We start from the raw sequence: 20826 nt of genomic DNA, 5'->3' as shown, positions 1-20826 counted from the left end.
GTATGCTCAATATCTGCTCTATTAAAGGGAATATGTCAGCAAGTTATTGCTGTGTAAGCTGATGACAGCATGAGGTAGGGGTTAAAACACAGATTTCAGTGATGCATCTCTTATCAAGCTCAGAGGTTTTGTTTTTTTACAATGATTGTTTTAGCACCAGGAGATTTTCATTGCTGTGATTAGCTACTTCTGTGAGCCCTGGTCCAACACACCCCCTCCTGTGATAAGCAGCTCACTGTCTATGGACATGGTATACACAGAGCCTAGTGTGGGTGGGGGCAGCTTTCTCAGCTCTGTTGCACGTTAAATCTAAAAGCTGATTGTTTTCACCCAGTAATGTAAGTGATACATCGTTGGATTCATCTTCTCTTTGCCTACATCAGGCTGCTCTCAGATGAGGTAACAAACACCTGCTGACAGATTCCTTTTAATTATTTGTTGGACTGCCGGAGAGAGTGGAGTTCAGCACTCGACTATTTCCAACAGCCACATGGACAATGGATAAGGCACATGCTCTATTCAAGATGGAATTTCATGGCTGTGGAGTCGGAGTTGGTGTCCATTTTGGTGGAGTCACAGTCGGTATAAAATGGACTGAGTCCGATTCCTAAAATGTATAATAAATTGGGTACAGTAGTTCAGTGTGGGATGTGCCGTAAATTGTTTTATAAGTATTTGGGAAGTTGATGAAATGTCCTATAAATGTCTCTTCTATTCCTGATCTAAGGATCTCGGCTTTTAGTTGAGATGAATCTGTGCTGCAATTTATGTACATGCTCAGTAGTGACCGGTGCTGTGGGGTCATAATGGAGATGAATCTGTGCTGCACTTTATGTACATGTTCAGTAGTGTACGGTGCTGTGGGGTCGGAGTGGAGATGAATCTGTGCTGCAATTTATGTACATGCTCAGTAGTGACCGGTGCTGTGGGGTCAGAGTGGAGATGAATCTGTGCTGCACTTTATGTACATGCTCAGTAGTGACCGGTGCTGTGGGGTCGGAGTGGAGATGAATCTATGCTGCACTTTATGTACATGCTCAGTAGTGACCGGTGCTGTGGGGTCGGAGTGGAGATGAATCTGTGCTGCACTTTATGTACATGCTCAGTAGTGACCGGTGCTGTGGGGTCAGAGTGAAGATGAATCTGTGCTGCACTTTATGTACATGCTCAGTAGTGACCGATACTGTGGGGTCGGAGTGGAGATGAATCTGTGCTGCACTTTATGTACATGCTCAGTAGTGACTGGTGCTGTGGGGTCATAATGGAGATGAATCTGTGCTGCACTTTATGTACATGCTCAGTAGTGACCGGTGCTGTGGGGTCGGAGTGGAGATAAATCTATGCTGCACTTTATGTACATGCTCAGTAGTGACCGGTGCTGTGGGGTCGGAGTGGAGATGAATCTGTGCTGCACTTTATGTACATGCTCAGTAGTGACCGGTGCTGTGGGGTCAGAGTGAAGATGAATCTGTGCTGCACTTTATGTACATGCTCAGTAGTGACCGATACTGTGGGGTCGGAGTGGAGATGAATCTGTGCTGCACTTTATGTACATGCTCAGTAGTGACCGGTGCTGTGGGGTCAGAGTGAAGATGAATCTGTGCTGCACTTTATGTACATGCTCAGTAGTGACCGATACTGTGGGGTCGGAGTGGAGATGAATCTGTGCTGCACTTTATGTACATGCTCAGTAGTGACTGGTGCTGTGGGGTCATAATGGAGATGAATCTGTGCTGCACTTTATGTACATGCTCAGTAGTGACCGATGCTGTGGGGTCAGAGTGAAGATGAATCTGTGCTGCACTTTATGTACATGCTCAGTAGTGACCGGTGCTGTGGGGTCAGAGTGAAGATGAATCTGTGCTGCACTTTATGTACATGCTCAGTAGTGACTGGTGCTGTGGGGTCGGAGTGGAGAAGAATCTGTGCTGCACTTTATGTACATGCTCAGTAGTGACCGGTGCTGTGGGGTCGGAGTGGAGATGAATCTGTGCTGCACTTTATGTACATGCCCAGTAGTGACCGCTGCTGTGGGGTCGGAGTGGAGATGAATCTGTGCTGCACTTTATGTACATGCTCAGTAGTGACCGGTGCTGTGGGGTCATAATGGAGATGAATCTGTGCTGCACTTTATGTACATGCTCAGTAGTGACCAGTGCTGTGGGGTCATAATGGAGATGAATCTATGCTGCACTTTATGTACATGCTCAGTAGTGTCCGGTGCTGTGGGGTCGGAGTGGAGATGAATCTGTGCTGCAATTTATGTACATGCTCAGTAGTGACCGGTGCTGTGGGGTCATAATGGAGATGAATCTGTGCTGCACTTTATGTACATGCTCAGTAGTGACCGGTGCTGTGGGGTCGGAGTGGAGATGAATCTATGCTGCACTTTATGTACATGCTCAGTAGTGACCGGTGCTGTGGGGTCGGAGTGGAGATGAATCTGTGCTGCACTTTATGTACATGCTCAGTAGTGACCGGTGCTGTGGGGTCGGAGTGGAGATGAATCTGTGCTGCACATTATGTACATGCTCAGTAGTAACCGATGCTGTGGGGTCAGAGTGAAGATGAATCTGTGCTGCACTTTATGTACATGCTCAGTAGTGACCGGTGCTGTGGGGTCGGAGTGGAGATGAATCTGTGCTGCACATTATGTACATGCTCAGTAGTAACCGATGCTGTGGGGTCAGAGTGAAGATGAATCTGTGCTGCACTTTATGTACATGCTCAGTAGTGACCGATACTGTGGGGTCGGAGTGGAGATGAATCTGTGCTGCACTTTATGTACATGCTCAGTAGTGACCGGTGCTGTGGGGTCAGAGTGAAGATGAATCTGTGCTGCACTTTATGTACATGCTCAGTAGTGACCGATACTGTGGGGTCGGAGTGGAGATGAATCTGTGCTGCACTTTATGTACATGCTCAGTAGTGACCGATGCTGTGGGGTCAGAGTGAAGATGAATCTGTGCTGCACTTTATGTACATGCTCAGTAGTGACCGATACTGTGGGGTCGGAGTGGAGATGAATCTGTGCTGCACTTTATGTACATGCTCAGCAGTGACTGGTGCTGTGGGGTCATAATGGAGATGAATCTGTGCTGCACTTTATGTACATGCTCAGTAGTGACCGATGCTGTGGGGTCAGAGTGAAAATGAATCTGTGCTGCACTTTATGTACATGCTCAGTAGTGACTGGTGCTGTGGGGTCGGAGTGGAGATGAATCTGTGCTGCACTTTATGTACATGCTCAGTAGTGACCGGTGCTGTGGGGTCGGAGTGGAGATGAATCTGTGCTGCACTTTATGTACATGCCCAGTAGTGACCGCTGCTGTGGGGTCAGAGTGGAGATGAATCTGTGCTGCACTTTATGTACATGCTCAGTAGTGACCGGTGCTGTGGGGTCGGAGTGGAGATGAATCTGTGCTGCACTTTATGTACATGCTCAGTAGTGACCGGTGCTGTGGGGTCGGAGTGGAGATGAATCTGTGCTGCACATTATGTACATGCTCAGTAGTGACTGGTGCTGTGGGGTCATAATGGAGATGAATCTGTGCTGCACTTTATGTACATGCTCAGTAGTGACTGGTGCTGTGGGGTCGGAGTGGAGATGAATCTGTGCTGCACTTTATGTACATGCCCAGTAGTGACCGCTGCTGTGGGGTCGGAGTGGAGATGAATCTGTGCTGCACTTTATGTACATGCTCAGTAGTGACCGGTGCTGTGGGGTCAGAGTGGAGATGAATCTGTGCTGCACTTTATGTACATGCTCAGTAGTGACCGGTGCTGTGGGGTCGGAGTGGAGATGAATCTGTGCTGCACATTATGTACATGCTCAGAAGTGACCGGTGCTGTGGGGTCGGAGTGGAGATGAATCTGTGCTGCACTTTATGTACATGCTCAGTAGTGACCGATACTGTGGGGTCGGAGTGGAGATGAATCTGTGCTGCACTTTATGTACATGCTCAGTAGTGACCGGTGCTGTGGGGTCATAATGGAGATGAATCTGTGCTGCACTTTATGTACATGCTCAGTAGTGACCGGTGCTGTGGGGTCGGAGTGGAGATGAATCTGTGCTGCACTTTATGTACATGCTCAGTAGTGACCGATACTGTGGGGTCGGAGTGGAGATGAATCTGTGCTGCACTTTATGTACATGCTCAGTAGTGACCGGTGCTGTGGGGTCATAATGGAGATGAATCTGTGCTGCACTTTATGTACATGCTCAGTAGTGACCGGTGCTGTGGGGTCAGAGTGGAGATGAATCTGTGCTGCACTTTATGTACATGCTCAGTAGTGACCGATGCTGTGGGGTCAGAGTGAAGATGAATCTGTGCTGCACTTTATGTACATGCTAAGTAGTGACCGATGCTGTGGGGTCGGAGTGGAGATGAATCTGTGCTGCACATTATGTACATGCTCAGTAGTGACCGATGCTGTGGAGTAGTAATGGAGATGAATCTGTGCTGCACATTATGTACATGCTCAGTAGTGACCGGTGCTGTGGGGTCATAATGGAGATGAATCTGTGCTGCACTTTATGTACATGCTCAGTAGTGACTGGTGCTGTGGAGTCATAATGGAGATGAATCTGTGCTGCACTTTATGTACATGCTCAGTAGTGACCGGTGCTGTGGGGTCGGAGTGGAGATGAATCTGTGCTGCACTTTATGTACATGCTCAGCAGTTATCAGTGCTGTGGAGTCGGAGTGGAGATGAATTTGTGCTGCACATTATGTACATGCTCAGCAGTGACCGATGCTGTGGAGTAGTAATAGAGATGAATCTGTGCTGCACATTATGTACATGCTCAGTAGTGACCGGTGCTGTGGGGTCAGAGTGAAGATGAATCTGTGCTGCACTTTATGTACATGCTAAGTAGTGACCGATGCTGTGGGGTCGGAGTGGAGATGAATCTGTGCTGCACATTATGTACATGCTCAGTAGTGACTGGTGCTATGGGGTCATAATGGAGATGAATCTGTGCTGCACTTTATGTACATGCTCAGTAGTGACCGGTGCTGTGGGGTCATAATGGAGATGAATCTGTGCTGCACTTTATGTACATGCTCAGTAGTGACTGGTGCTGTGGAGTCATAATGGAGATGAATCTGTGCTGCACTTTATGTACATGCTCAGCAGTTACCAGTGCTGTGGAGTCGGAGTGGAGATGAATCTGTGCTGCACTTTATGTACATGCTCAGTAGTGACCGATGCTGTGGGGTCGGAATGGAGATGAATCTGTGCTGCACTTTATGTACATGCTCAGTAGTGACCGGTGCTGTGGGGTCGAAGTGGAGATGAATCTGTGCTGCACTTTATGTACCTGCTCAGTAGTGACCGGTGCTGTGGGGTCGGAGTGGAGATCAATCTGTGCTGCACTTTATGTACATGATCAGTAGTGACCGGTGCTGTGAGGTCGTAATGGAGATGAATCTGTGCTGCACTTTATGCACATGCTCAGTAGTGACCAGTGCTGTGGGGTCGGAGTGGAGATCAATCTGTGCTGCACTTTATGTACATGATCAGTAGTGACCGGTGCTGTGGGGTCGGAGTGGAGATCAATCTGTGCTGCACTTTATGTACATGATCAGTAGTGACTAGTGCTGTGGGGTCGAAGTGGAGATGAATCTGTGCTGCACTTTATGTACATGCTCAGTAGTGACCGGTGCTGTGGGGTCGGAGTGGAGATCAATCTGTGCTGCACTTTATGTACATGATCAGTAGTGACTAGTGCTGTGGGGTCGGAAGTCAGGAGTCAGGGAAATTGAGGAGTCGGAGGTTTGTCTTACCGACTCCACAGCCCTGGTTGCAGTGCCACATTCCATTGGTTTCAGAGCCCCGATATTGAGTTTTTTGGGGGTCCTAGTGATTGGGCCCCCAGCAAAATCAGCAAGTTATCTCCTGTCTCATATTGGACAGCTGCTGCAACTCTGTGGATACAGTTGCTCGCCAGCAGCTACATATGACCCTACCTCTACTGATGAACGCTTCCTTCCACGAACACTGCGTTGCCGAGCTGAAATCCTCCATTTTACAAGGGCTCATGGTACTGTGTTTACAGCTGTTAGGGAATGAGCTCAGTATATGTTTTTGAGAAAAGTTTACAGTTTACAGATGGCTGCCAAGTGCTAATTTCCTGAGAGGTCCTGAGCTGTAATAACAACAGTCCTGGTAGGTGGCGAACACTCATCTCAATGACCTGCCACAGTCACAGCACTCCGACATCAGGGGCTCATTTAATGGGTACTTACAAATCAAGGAATTCGGTCATGGCTATGTGTTTCTTAGTCTTACAGATGAATACTGCTAAACTTCTGTTTTAACCTCTTAAGAACACAGCTTTTTTGGCACCATTTTGAAGTACATATACTGTATTGAATACAATGTAATCCCACCTTTTGTGCTTTCTTTTTTATCATTTTATAGAATCATAGAATCGTAGAGTTGGAAGGGACCTCCTGGGCCATCTGGTCCAACCCCCTGCTCAAAGCAGGATTCGCTAAATCATCCCAGACAGATATCTGTCCAGCCTCTGTTTGAAGACTTCTATTGAAGGAGAACTCACCACCTCTCGTGGCAGCTTGTTCCACTCATTGATCACTCTAACTGTCAAAAAGTTTTTTCTAATATCTAATCTGTGTTTCCTCCCATTCAGTTTCATCCCATTGCTTCTATTCTTTCCTTGTGCAAATGGGAATAAAGATGATCCTTCTACAATGTGACAGCCCTTGAGATATTTGTAGACAGCTATTAAGTCTCCTCTCAGTCTTCTCTTTTGCAAGCTAAACATTCCCAAATCCTGCAACCTTTCCTCATAAGACAGGGTTTGCAGACCAGTCACCATTCTGGTCGCTCTTTTCTGAACTTGCTCCAGTTTGTTGATGTCTTTTTTAAAATGTGGCGCCCAAAACTGGACACAATATTCCAGATGAGGTCTGACCAAAGAGGAGTAGGAGGCAATAATGACTTCACGTGATCTAGACTGTATGCTTCTGTTAATACATCCTGTGAGAATCATGTGGGAATAGTGGATGAGGGCAGGTATATCTCGCCCAGATACCTTTCCTATGTGGCCTAGTCTGGTCAGTATCTCACCTGGTGACTAATGAATAATGGGAGGCGGATATAAAAGGATGCCAGGTGGTGGTGTGAGTGTCTCAGCCTGGGGACACAGAGAGCCTGTCTGTGTGAGAGACACACGTGAGTGAAAGCAGTGCCCACTGCAACTGTGGTTTGGCTGGACGGGAGAAGCCCGCCAGTTGGTAGTTAGGTTGTACCTTGTTTAGTTAGTGCCGGACAGGCAAGGATTTGTTTTATCTTTTATTTCCTTTATGCGTTGCTTTCACCTTTAATAAAAACCCTTCGTGACCGGGCCAATTTTTAAAATTCTGACCATTGTCACTTTATGTGGTCATAACTCTGGAATGCTTCAACAAATCCCAGTGATTTTGATACTGTTTTTTCGTGGCACATTATAATTTATGATAATAGTAAATTTAGATTGATATGTTTTGTGTTTATTTATAAAAATATCAGAAACTTGACAAAAATGTGAAAAAAATTGCAGTTTTCAAACTTTGAATGATTATCCCTTTAATCCAGATAGTCATACCACAGAAAAACATGAATCAGTAACATTTCCCACATGCCTGCTATACATCAGCACCATTTTTAAAACTGTAATTTATTCTGCTAGCCTTTTAGGAGGTTTAAAAATGTAGCAGCAATTTTTCATTTTTTCAAGGAAATTTACAAAATTAATTTTTTTGAGGGACCTATCCAGGTTTGAAGTGACTTTAGGGGTGCTATATATTGGAAAACCCCAAACGTGATACCATTTTAAAAACAGCACCCCCTGACATATTGAAAACTGCTGTAAGGTAGTTTATTAACCCTTCAGCTGATTTTTAGGAATTAATGCAAAGTGGTATAGCCGGAATGAAAAAGTGTTTGTTTACCACCTAAATGTCGCTAACTTCTGAACTGACCGCTATAGCCGGGAGACTGTAAGGCCGCTATTTGGCCATGAACAGCTATGGCAAACATCAGGACCACACAATCATGATCTCGGTGTGTCAATTAGATTAAAGTGCAAGCCCCCACAATCTATTAACCATTTATTTGATGTAGTCACTTTTGACAGCAGCAACTAAGGGGTTAAACAGATGTGGAAGGTGCCAACACTGATCATTTGTGATACAGCAAGTTGTCAGATATAGTGGACAGCCGAAAGCTGCTGAATTGTCACCTTTATGGGGATGATATTCTCTTATATCTCAGGTCAGTTTATATACGTATGGGCGGTCTTGAAGGGTTTTTTTAATAAACCTGACCCAGTGTCAGTTATACCCGAATCCTGGCTGTGCGCCAGGGTTTCATGCTGAACGCACGTGACCTTTGACCCCAGCAAAGGCGATCCCGGAGTGTTTTATCACATTGTGGTGGAGAATGCGGGCATCACGTGAGAAGCATGAGCATGGAGGACGTGGTGAAAGCGCTGGTACAGTCCACCGCCATCCAGCAAGAAGCTAATCGGGTGATGATGGCCCAGCTGAAGGAGTTGGTGGACATGACAGCTACCGATCATTCGCTTCTCCAGCAGGTGGCGCAGCGTCTGGCAAGCTTACCTGAGGTTAACCTGGAAGCCGAGTCGAGAGTGATTCACGTGAGTCGGTACTGGCAGAAGATGACCACCAAAGATGTCGAGGCATACCTGACCACGTTTGAACGGACGGCGGTGCGAGAAAAATGGCCGAAGGCACGATGGGCCGGCCTGATTGCCCCGTTTCTTTCCGGTGAGGCCCAAAAGGCTTATTATGACTTAGAACCTGAAGCCGCACAGGACTTTGACAAACTGAAAGCCGAGATCTTGGCCCGGCTGGGAGTGTCGACCGCTGTCCGTGCACAGAGAGTGCATCAATGGACTTATCAGCAGGATAAACCTCCACGGTCACAGATGTTCGACCTGATCCACGTGACGAAGAAGTGGCTACAACCCGAGGTGTTGACAGCGCCAGAGATAATCCAGAGAGTCGTCATGGACAAGTACCTGAGAGCTCTACCGCCAGCCCTGAGGAAGTGGGTAAGCCATGGAAATCCTGCGACGGCAGATCAACTGGTGGATCTGGTTGAACGTTACTCTGTGGCGGAAGGACTCCGAGACGACGCTACCCACCTCGTTCTTCATCATCTCCACGTGGAACCGGTAAGACTGTTCCAGGGAGTAGGGGAATAGGAAAAATCCATAAGACAGTGGGGGAGGAAAACGGGACTGCCCGCACTGCGAGGCCGAGAGTAACGAACTATGGTCTAAGCAAGGGGCTCGTTAGGTGTTTCCGCTGCCAAGAGATGGGACACATTGCTGCGAACTGTCCGGTCACTACTGAACCTATGCAGTGCGACGTCACAGACTCTAAAAACCGCATGTCTATGGTTGCATGGGTAGTGAGTGTGAATGCCGGTGAAAAGGATGTGGAAAAACACTTGTGTGATTTAACTGTTGATGGCAAAAATGTGGTGGCATTGTTAGACTCGGGAAGTGTGGTGACTCTGGTGAAGGCCAGTCTGGTGTCAGCGCCGACTGGACCATCAGACAAATTTTCTGTAACGTGTGTGCATGGAGACACCTGTTCGTACCTCACCACGGTCATATGCATTACTACTTCCTATGGGTCTGTGCAACATAAAGTGGGACTCGTCCCTGCATTATTGCATGATGTTATCTTGGGCCGGGATTTTCCCCACTTCTGGCAATTGTGGGAGAATCAGTTGATGCCCTCGGGTAATAGTGTACATGATTCTTCTCCCAGGGCGCATGTGGGTCCAGAACCCCTGGAAGAGGTCTCCCCGGAAGACTCGGGGGGAAGAGTCGGCTGGAAATGACCTGCAGTTCCCGTTTTCAGTCATGGCAGGTGATACGGAGGAGACCAGGGAAGAGGAGGAGGCCGACAGCCGTCCACCTCCCCGTTTGCCTGATTTGGAAGTTCAGAAAGATGACTTCCAAAGCGAGCAAATAAAGGATCCTACCCTTTCTCAGGCTAGGACAAATGTAAAAGTGATAAATGGGGTACCCGTAGAATCTGGCTCTAGGCTGGCATATCCTTACATGGTCCTGGAGAATGATTTACTGTATCAGATAGAGAAAAAGGGGGAAGACACGGTGCAACTATTAGTCGTGCCAAAACCCTACCGGCGGCAGGTGCTGGACCTGGCCCACGGACATGTGATGGGAGGTCACCTGGGTGTCCAGAAAACCACCGAAAGGATATTACACTGTTTTGTTTGGCCAGGCATGCATCACGATATTCGTGTATATTGTGAGTCTTGTCCTGACTGCCAAGCCTCTGCGCCTAAGCCCCGGTTCTGTAGCCCTTTGGTACCCCTACCTATTATTGAGGTCCCGTTTGAGAGGATTGGGATGGATTTAGTTGGGCCCCTTCCACGGTCTGCACGTGGACACCAACATATCCTGGTCATCTTGGATTATGCCACTCGTTACCCGGAGGCCATCCCTTTGCGTAACACGGCCACCAAAACGATTGCCAAGGAACTGGTGCATGTGTTTAGTCGGGTCGGTATACCAAAACAGATACTCACCGACCAGGGGACCCCCTTTATGTCCAGGGTAATGAAGGAGCTCTGCCGGCTGTTACAAATCGAACCGTTACGCACATCCGTGTATCACCCTCAAACAGACGGGTTGGTCGAACGGTTCAATAAAACTCTGAAGCAGATGCTGAGAAAGGCGATAGACAAGGATGGGAAGAACTGGGACTATTTACTTCCGTATTTGCTTTTTGCCATCAGGGAAGTGCCCCAGTCTTCCACGGGGTTCTCGCCTTTCGAGTTATTGTACGCCCGACGTCCTCGCGGACTGTTAGACGTCGCCAAAGAATCCTGGGAGGGTCAGGTCACTCCTTTTAAAACGGTGATAGATCACGTATCCCAAATGCAGGACCGTATTGCGGCTGATATGCCTATCGTCAAAGAACACATGATGCAGGCTCAGGGAGCCCAAAAAAGAATCTATGATAGGGGCGCCAAGATCCGTACGTTTGCACCCAGAGATAGGGTGTTGATCCTGGTCCCCACGGTGGACAGTAAGTTCCTAGCAAAGTGGCAGGGCCCTTTTGAGATTAAGAGTTGGTGAAGTAAACTACAAAGTATACCAGGCAGGTAAACGGAAACCTGAACAGGTTTATCATGTAAATCTGATAAAACCCTGGAAAGATCGGTTTGCCTTGTCAGCGGAGCTGGCCCGTCCCGTCTGCTCGCATACCGTACCGGAGGTACGGGTTGCAGAGACTCTCTCGGAGCGGCAAAAGATTGAGGTCAGGCAGTTTCTACTTCACAACCAAAAGTTTTTCTCAGAAAAACCCGGGCAGACTACGCTAATGAAACATGACATCGTAACGGAACCTGGTGTCACAGTTCACGTGAAACCCTACAGAATTCCGGAAGCGCGCCGTGAAGCCGTTTCCCAAGAAGTGAAGGCAATGTTAGAGTTAGGTGTCATTGAGGAATCGCACAGTGCTTGGTCCAGCCCGATTGTGTTAATTCCTAAACCGGACGGCACAATCCGATTCTGCAATGACTTCAGGACACTGAATGCGGTCTCAAAATTTGATGCCTACCCTATGCCCCGGGTCGACGAGTTAATAGATCGGTTAGGAAAAGCCCGGTATATTACGACCCTAGACCTAACAAAGGGGTATTGGCAGATCCCTCTGGCGGAGGCTGCCAGAGAAAAGACGGCATTTGCTGCAGGTCTATTTCAGTATGTGTATATGCCGTTTGGACTGCACGGAGCACCGGCGACCTTCCAGAGACTGATGGATCGAGTCCTGAGGCCACATAGGCAGTACGCTTCGGCCTATTTGGATGACATTGTCATTTACAGCTTGGACTGGGAGACTCATCTCCAGTAAGTACAAGCTGTGATTGACGACCTGTGGGAGGCAGGTCTAACAGCGAACCCCAAGAAATGTCATATCGGGCTAGAAGAAGCCAGGTATTTGGGGTATGTAATTGGGAGGGGTGTTGTTAAACCCCAGGTTGATAAGATTCAAGCGGTTCAGGACTGGCCGCAACCTGTCAACAAGAAGCAGGTGCAAGCCTTTCTGGGGATCCCCGGCTATTATTGCCGGTTCATACCCAATTTTGCAGCCATCGCTACCCCCCTGACAGATCTTACCAAAGGGAAAGACTCCGTCATGATTAAATGGAAGAATTTAGTGGCTGAAGAAGCCTTCCATAGCCTAAAACGGGCACTTTGTTCTCAACCAGTACTGGTGACTCCGGACTTCCGCAGCGAGTTTGTGGTACAAACGGATGCCTCTGATACCGGTATCGGGGCCATACTGTCACAAGTGAGGGACGGAGTGGAACACCCAGTCCTCTATCTCAGCAGGAGGCTGAATAAACATGAGCAAAAGTATGCGGTAGTGGAAAAAGAGTGCCTAGCCATTAAGTGGGCTCTAGAGGCCCTCAAATATTACCTGGTGTGCCGAAAGTTCAGGCTGATCACTGACCATGCCCCTCTCAAGTGGATGCACTTGCACAAGGAACAGAATAGCCGGGTGACCCGGTGGTTCCTTGCCCTGCAGGCCTACACTTTTACGGTGGAGCACCGCCCAGGGGCACAGATGGGGAATGCAGATGCCCTGTCCCGAGTGCACTGTTTGGCGGGTGTCATTGCTCGACCAGAGTGGTCTGAGCAGAGGGGGGGGATATGTGAGAATCATGTGGGAATAGTGGATGAGGGCAGGTATATCTTGCCCAGATACCTTTCCTATGTGGCCTAGTCTGGTCAGTATCTCACCTGGTGACTAATGAATAATGGGAGGCGGATATAAAAGGATGCCAGGTGGTTGTGTGAGTGTCTCAGCCTGGGAACACAGAGAGCCTGTCTGTGTGAGAGACACACGTGAGTGAAAGCAGTGCCCACTGCAACTGTGGTTTGGCTGGACGGGAGAAGCCCGCCAGTTGGTAGTTAGGTTGTACCTTGTTTAGTTAGTGCCGGACAGGCAAGGATTTGTTTTATGTTTTACTTCCTTTATGCATTGCTTTCACCTTTAATAAACCTGACCCAGTGTCAGTTATACCCGAATCCCGGCTGTGCGCCTGAGTTTCATGCTGAACGCACGTGACCTTTGACGCCAGCAAAGGCGATCCCGGAGTGTTTTATCACATTGCGGTGGAGAATGCGGGCATCACGTGAGAAGCATGAGCATGGAGGACGTGGTGAAAGCGCTGGTACAGTCCACCGCCGTCCAGCAAGAAGCTAATCGGGTGATGATGGCCCAGCTGAAGGAGTTGGTGGACATGACAGCTACCGATCGTTCGCTTCTCCAGCAGGTGGTTTTATCACAATCCTAAAATTGCATTTGCCTTTTTTGCTGCTGCTGCATCACACTGTTGACCCATATTCAGTCTGTGACCTATTAGTATACCCAAGTCTTTTACACATGTGCTGTTGCTTAGCCCTATTCCTCCCATTCTGTATATGCTTTTTTCATTTTTATTGCCCAGATGTAGTACTTTGCATTTTTCCCTGTTAAAAACCATTCTGTTAGTTGCTGCCCACTGCTCCAATTTATTTATATCTTTTTGAATCCTCTCTCTCTTCTCTAGTATTAGCTATCCCTCCTAGCTTTGTGTCATCAGCAAATTTAATCAGTTTACTCTCAATTCCTTCATCTAAATCGTTGATAAAGATGTTGAACAATACAGGGCCCAGGACAGAGCCCTGTGGTACCCCACTTCAGACATTCTTCCAACTGGATGTGCAGCCATTTACGACCACTCTTTGGGTCCGATCACTAAGCCAGTTATGAATCCACCTAACAGTTGCCTTGTCCATTCCATACTTAGCCATTTTTTCAATAAGGATTGTGTGAGATACTTTGTCAAATGCTTTGCTGAAGTCAAGATATACTATATCTACAGCATTTCCCTGATCCACCCAATCAGTGATTCTGTCATAGAAGGAAATTAAGCTCTGTAACTTTTTCTGTTGACATAATCATGTTAGGACTTTGTTATTGTGGGATAAATTTGTAGTTTTGAATGACACCTTTCACTTTATCACATGATGTACAGAAAAATGGAAACAAAAATTCAAAGTTGGGCGATATTGAAAGAAAACCCCAGAAATTCCACCTTTCTTTTTATGATATTCAATTTTTTTCACCATTTTGTAACCCTTTGGGACTTGAACCTGTGATCACTTTATCACCTATACAATGGACTGTAATACTGAAATGTATTGTGACATTGGTGATCAACAATGAAGCCCAGCCCCATGCGTGGCATCATAGTTATACAAACATGGCAGGCATGGTAGCCTTCATAAGCCCCCTGTACAGCAATGACTACCAATCAGCTCATGCGATCGAGTCATGGGAAAAAGAGAGCAAAGGGTGTCCAAAATAATCCCTTGTTCCTAACCCCTAAAATGCTGATGTCACGATTAACAACAGCCCCCAAAATATTGTGATCCGAGCTAGCAAGAAACTACCCTTGGGTGTGGCTAGATAACACAGCAGGCATCTGTACTGTACAGGACATGCTCATCTATAGTCCCTATAGTAAATGAGCACATCCACTGTAAATAAAAAATGGAAGTTATTAAGGCGTTAATATTTTTTTTTGCTGCGGGAAGGGGAAAAGTTTTTGTTATCTTTTACCTCTTTTGCATAACTAAAAAAAAAAGCAATTAATATACGGTGTATGTATATATATATATATATATATATATATATATATATATATATATATATATATATATTTAAAAAAAAAAATATAGGATTTTTTTTATACATAAATTTTTAATAGCCCCACTAATCCTCCTTTCATTCCTTTTATATTGCAGTTCATTTACCTGTCAGTATTACAGAATCGAAGGCCAATGTTATGCCAGTGGCTGCCATGGTAATCAGCAACCGGCATTCGCATAACATCGGGTAACAATGGGCTAAAAGATGGAGTCCTCTCACTGTGAAAAACCACATAAGTGCAGCGATCAGAACGTCATAGGGTAAAACCTGCAGAACCAGCGTACGTTACATGGGCTCTCATCCTGACAATCTTCTGCCCTCGCAGGTAAGTGACTTTTGTACCTTTTGGTCTTTTCTAATAATCCAGCACTTATCAGATCTCAATGATGACAGAGAGAGGATTTTTTCTGTACATTTATTGCTATTTATAAAGAAAATACAGGACTTAGCAGACCCTCACCATTCAAACGTTCCTGGCACATTTCCCTTGTCATCTCCAGATCCCGTTGAGACTCTCGAATTTGATGCTCTGTCCATATCTGTACTGCGTGGACATTATTCTAAAGGGAGATAAAGAAAGCATATTTAGACTTAGGCCCTATGTATACAGAAGACATTTATCTTGCTTCTGCTATAATATAGGGGTTGCAAAGCCCCCACGTAAAAGCAAAATAATGCTCAATTTACAGCTCATGACATATTGTTAAAAATCAGCCCTCACACTCACCCCTGCCCTGTCATACTGTTGAAGGTGTTGGGTGGCGCTCTTCATAGCCTCATCTTCGATCCCCATGATTTGTCTCATCATGGAGGCATTCTCCTCCTCCAGGCGCTTGCACTGGGAATTCAGGCTAGATGACGACTGTGTGGTATACGTCTGGAATTGGAAATTAAATACTGATATAGACATTTAGAAAAACGCAATAAACCTGCACACTCCTTTATTATTTTATATTCTAACAGACGATCTCCACCTCAATGTATAGGAAATATGACAGAAATAAGACCAATAACACACAGTAATGACTAATTATTAGACTATAGCACCCTGCATGTCTTTTGTCATGATATTGCAATAGCCTAGTAATCACAAGAGCCTCCCAGGATGCCGGTGCTCAAGTGTCAGCCGAGGAAGGTCACAATGCTCTAGTCCCACTGTTCGGAATAAGTTTTTGCTGCCATTTAGTGATTACCGGTATCTTACACCTGTATTTGATAGAGAGAATATTTCCTGTTGTTCTGCTGCCCCCTACTGGCTGATATCCATGCTGCACTACAAAGACAAATGGGCTGATACTGGGACACGTAAGGGCCTTAGAAAGAATAGAGGAGCCACTGCTCTATAGATAACAGACAGATAGATGGACACATCATACCAGCAAAATGGGGCCACCTTTTTTCAGTCTGTCTTTGGCCGTAACACAGTTCTTGCTCAGCTGACAGTCTGCGGTCTTTTGTCGGGCTGTCACTTTTGTAGGACTCTTAGCACCTGTGTGGAGTAAATGTATTATTTACATGTTGGTACCTGTCCCCAGGGACCCCTTTGGTTCTACAGAAATTTTAAGTCTCCTTCCACCATTTTCTCCCAGACCTCCTCTTGTATCAACATCAGCACAAAAATTGTGCCCCCGCCATAAGCTTCATAGCCGAGCAGCTACATGCAGCCTTACATCACCAAGCACAATGCCGAGAGTTGGATGGAGTGGTGTAAAGCAGTCGCCACCAGACTCTGTAGCAGTGGAAACATGTTATAAGGAGTGACGGAACATACGTCTCTATCTGGCATTTGATGGACAAGTCTGGCTTTGGTGAATGTACGATAACGTTATCTGCCTGCATTATGCCATCTGTAAATTTGCTGGAGGAGGGATAATGCTATGGGCTTTACTTTCAGGGGTCAGTGTAGGCCTCTTAGTTTTAGTGAAGGGAAATACTACTTCTTCTGCACACAAGACATTTTAGATCATTGTAGGCCTCCAACTTGGTGGGAACCCTCTTCTATGTTCCCCATGACTGTGCCCAGTGTACAAGCTCCATAAAGACATAGTTGCGGGAGTTTGGTGAAGGAGATCACGACCGGCTGCACAAAATCCTGACCTCAACCTCATCCAACACCTCTGGGATGAACTAAAATGGAGATTGTGAGCCCGGCCGTCTCCTCCAACACCAGGATCTGACCTCAAAAATGCTCTTCTGGATTGACAGGACAAACATTCCCAAAATCTTGCAGAAAGCCTTTTCAGGAGAGCGGAAGCTGTTATAAGGACCGACTCCATATTAATGTCTTTGGATGTAGACTAGTAGGTAGTAAGAGCTCCTGTATATGTATTGTATGTGACGTGGACTTGTCTTATTACCTTTGCCTACACAGTGTTATCTCCAGCGCTGAGGGCCTACAGAGACATTCCCATCCACTTGTGTAACGGAGATCAGCACTTGCTCTTATGATATTGCTGACTGCATGGGTTATATGAAAGCACTATACCATCCATACAGCTCAGTATAATCTGTAACATTACCTGTAGAGTGATTGGGGAGAGGGACATTACGGAACGTTGTGTTCTTTGTACAGTCGGCACAGTGACGTCCTCTTGCCATCGGCCGCTGAGACATGCTGTGACCCTGAAGATAAAGAATCATACAATGGATCATTCAGTAAATGGGATCACATCCAATAACGCTGTCTACCAGCTAAAGGTTTATTTATATTTTTGTATCCCTGTCTGTTAAACAGTTTATAGGCAACTGAGGACTGTGGGAGTTGTAGTCTGATAAGAGGAGACGTTTGGCTGAGGTTCTAGGCAGTCTCCCCTCAGACATAAGAGAAGCTGACACATCAGCGATTTGCAGATCTGCAATGTTACATAACTCCATGTTCCCCTCTGCCCGTAGGCTGGCGCTGTGTAATGTGTGCATGCAGTGAGGTGCCCCATCTAGTGGATACATGTGGTATTACACCACTGTCAATCTCCATGTGACTCAGTGAGTCAAGATGAGAAATTAGATTTCAGTTTTGTTCACAAAGAATATTCTGTCATCGTGGGGGAGACGTATGGAACTATCTAAAGAAAAAAACTGTTATTATTGCCCATAGTAACAATCACAGCCTTAATTCTGCATTTGGCTCTATAGTTGGTTGCTGTTGGAAACAAAGACAATTCTACATAATCAAGACTGTCTCTGGGGGGTTTATATCTGAAGAAATGGGTCGTAGGAATCAACTATGTTGACAGGTGGTTCTGGTAGTTAATGGATACTAAATAAAGAACTATACTTAAATCATGATTCTGGGTGTCGGATATCTGATCCTGCACTACAGTGTCTCTGAGGGTAGCTCCATCAGTTAGACTGTCTCTTGGGGTCTTACATTAGTCAGAGTATCTCTGGGGTGATTATATCAGACTGTCTCTGACGGGTAGCAATATCAATCAGACTGACTATACAGGTAAATGTCAGACTACCTCTGGGGGTAGATCTGTCAATCAGACTGTCTCTATGGGTAGATATGTCAGTCATAATGTCTCTAGAGGATTGCTATGCCAGTCAGACTGTCTACACAGGTAAATGGACTGCCTCTGGGGGTAGATCTGCCAGTCAGACTGTCTCTAGTGGATAACTATGTCAGTCAGACTGTATATAGGGGTAAATGTCACTGTCTCTGGGGATAGATTGGTCAGGCAGACTATCTCTAGTGGTAGATAGTCTGACTGACCTATCTACCACTAGAGACAGTCTGACTGACATATATCCCCAGAGACAGTCTGATATTTACCCCTATAGACAGTCTGACTGACAAAGCTAGCCACTAGAGACAGTATGACTGATATATCTACCAATAAAGGCAATCTGACTGACATATTTCCCCCAGAGACAGTCTGATATTTACCCCTAGAGACAATATGACTGACATATCTACCACAAGAGACAGTCTGACTGACCTGTCTCTACTGTCTCTGGGGGTGGCTATATCTGTCAGACTGTCTCTGGGGGGTAGTTATGTCTGCCAGACTGTGTCTGGGGGTATTTCTGTCTGCCAGACTGTCTCTGGTGGTAGTTATATCTGTCAGACTGTCTCTGGGGGTGGTATTGTCTGCCAGACTGTCTCTGGGCTGTAGTTATATCTGTCAGACTGCCTCTGGGAGTACTTATATGTCTCTGACTGTCTCTGGTGGTCATTATGTCTTACAGACTGTCTGTGGGGGTAGTTATGTTTCTCAGACTGTCACTGGGGGTAGTTATGTCTGTCAGACTGTCTCTGAGGGTAGATTTGTCCCGCAGATTGTCTCTGGGGTACTTATGTGTCTCAGACTGCCTCTGGGGGTAGTTATTTGTCTCAGACTGTCTCTGGGGGGTAGTTATGTCTGTTAGACTGTCTCTGGGGGTAGTTACGTCTGCAAGACTGTCTCTGGGAGTAGTTATATCTGTCAGACTATCTCTGGGGGTAGTTATGTCTGTCAGACTGTCTGTGGGGGTAGTTATGTCTGTCAGACTGTCTGTGGGGGTAGTTATGTCTGTCAGACTGTCTGTGGGGGTAGTTATATCTGTAGGACTGTGGGTGGGGGGTAGTTATGTCTGTCAGACTGTCTCTGGGGGTAGTTACGTCTCTCAGACTGTCTCTGGGGGTAGTTACGTCTGTCAGACTGTCTCTGGGGGTAGTTATGTCTGTCAGACTGTCTCTGGGGGTAGTTATGTCTGCCAGCCTGTCTCTGGGGGTAGTTATATCTGCCAGCCTGTCTCTGGGGGGTAGTTATGTCTGCCAGCCTGTCTCTGGGGGTAGTTATATCTGACAGCCTGTCTCTGGGGGTAGTTATGTCTGCCAGCCTGTCTCTGGGGGTAGTTATATCTGCCAGCCTGTCTCTGGGGGTAGTTATGTCTGCCAGCCTGTCTCTGGGGGTAGTTATATCTGCCAGCCTGTCTCTGGGGGTAGTTATATCTGCCAGCCTGTCTCTGGGGTAGTTATGTCTGCCAGCCTGTCTCTGGGGGTACTTATGTCTGCCAGCCTGTCTTTGAGGGATAGGTAAGTCTGTGAGACTGTCACTGGGGGTGGTTATGTCTCTCAGACTGTTTCTGAGGGATGGGATAGGTATGACTGTCAGACTGTGTCTGAGGGTAGTTATACAGTATGTGTCAGACTGTCTCTGGGGGGATAGTTACAGTTAGATGTCTGTAGCCTGTACCCTCCAGCTGGCCTCTCGCCTTTCTCCTCGCTCGCTTTGTGTCTGATTTTGCGGTCGTTTGTCCTTTTTATTCTCCCTTCTATCCTTACCAGTGTTAATCCGTTACCAAGGAAAAAAGCTGACGTCATCAGCCGCCGACATGTTACCACTCTCAGAGGTGTTCCAACATGGCCACTTATCATTCCATGACACGATGCTGCCAGAAACTTCCTCGATGACGTGTAATAAGCAAACTAGCCGGCAGAGGGAGCAGCGCCAAGCCGCCAGATTCATCAACTGCTGAAGCGGAAACATTGAGTGAAGATCTTTGAGGTACCACACTGACGGGCTGCGATACACTGCTCAGCAGGGAGTACCACACACACAGGAGAGGCCCTGCAGGAAGTATCACACATGGGAGAACGAGATACACTTTTCAGTAGAAGGTACCTTGCAGAAGAGGCTGAGATACACTGCTCAGCATCGAGTATCACGCAGAGGAGGCTGAGATACACCACTCAGCAGACATTACCATACGTGAAAAGTGCTGAGATTGATACACTGCTCTGCAGAGAGTACCACACAGTACTCAGCAGGGAGTGCCACCCATGACAGGCTGAGATACATTTCTTATCAGAAAGTTCCACATATGTAAAAGGCTGAGATACACTACTCAAAATTGAGTACCACACATGACAAGCTGAGATACACTGCTCAGCAAAGAGTACCAGACATAACAGGCTTAGATATACTGCCGCCGGGAATTGGTACCACACATAACAGGCTTAGATACACTACTCAGGAGACATTATCAGGCACATGAGGCTTAGATGGAAAGGTTGGCATAAAGTATCATGCATGATAGACTTAGATACAGCAGCTTAGCAGACAGT

The 20826-nt window shown here is 46.7% G+C and overlaps 1 protein-coding gene across 3 annotated transcripts in view; it reads right to left on the bottom strand.

Annotated features, from left to right (window-relative positions):
• CUNH20orf96 (chromosome unknown C20orf96 homolog) overlaps positions 1-20178 on the bottom strand; it is a 39428-nt gene extending 19250 nt beyond the window's left edge. Inside the window, exons 1-5 of one of the 3 annotated variants that reach the window (XM_073580732.1) lie at positions 20044-20178; positions 17297-17399; positions 16154-16266; positions 15505-15654; positions 15238-15337 (exon numbers count right to left, since the gene is read on the bottom strand). In XM_073580732.1, the coding sequence (XP_073436833.1) occupies positions 15238-15337; positions 15505-15654; positions 16154-16266; positions 17297-17399; positions 20044-20136 (559 nt within the window). In that variant the 5' untranslated portion in view covers positions 20137-20178. Of the gene's footprint in view, positions 1-15237; positions 15338-15504; positions 15655-16153; positions 16267-17296; positions 17445-19931 lie in introns of those variants that run through there. The other 2 variants (XM_073580734.1, XM_073580733.1) reach the window with 2 other exon arrangements.
• Positions 20179-20826: the final 648 nt, after the last annotated feature.

The sequence above is a fragment of the Dendrobates tinctorius genome, unplaced genomic scaffold, assembly GCF_039654945.1.
Source record: "Dendrobates tinctorius isolate UK_male_01 unplaced genomic scaffold, ASM3965494v1 ptg000065l, whole genome shotgun sequence".
Classification (NCBI taxonomy): domain Eukaryota; kingdom Metazoa; phylum Chordata; class Amphibia; order Anura; family Dendrobatidae; genus Dendrobates; species Dendrobates tinctorius.
The sequence above is the reverse complement of the archived record's forward strand: the minus strand, read 5'-3'. Positions and strand labels throughout refer to the sequence as shown.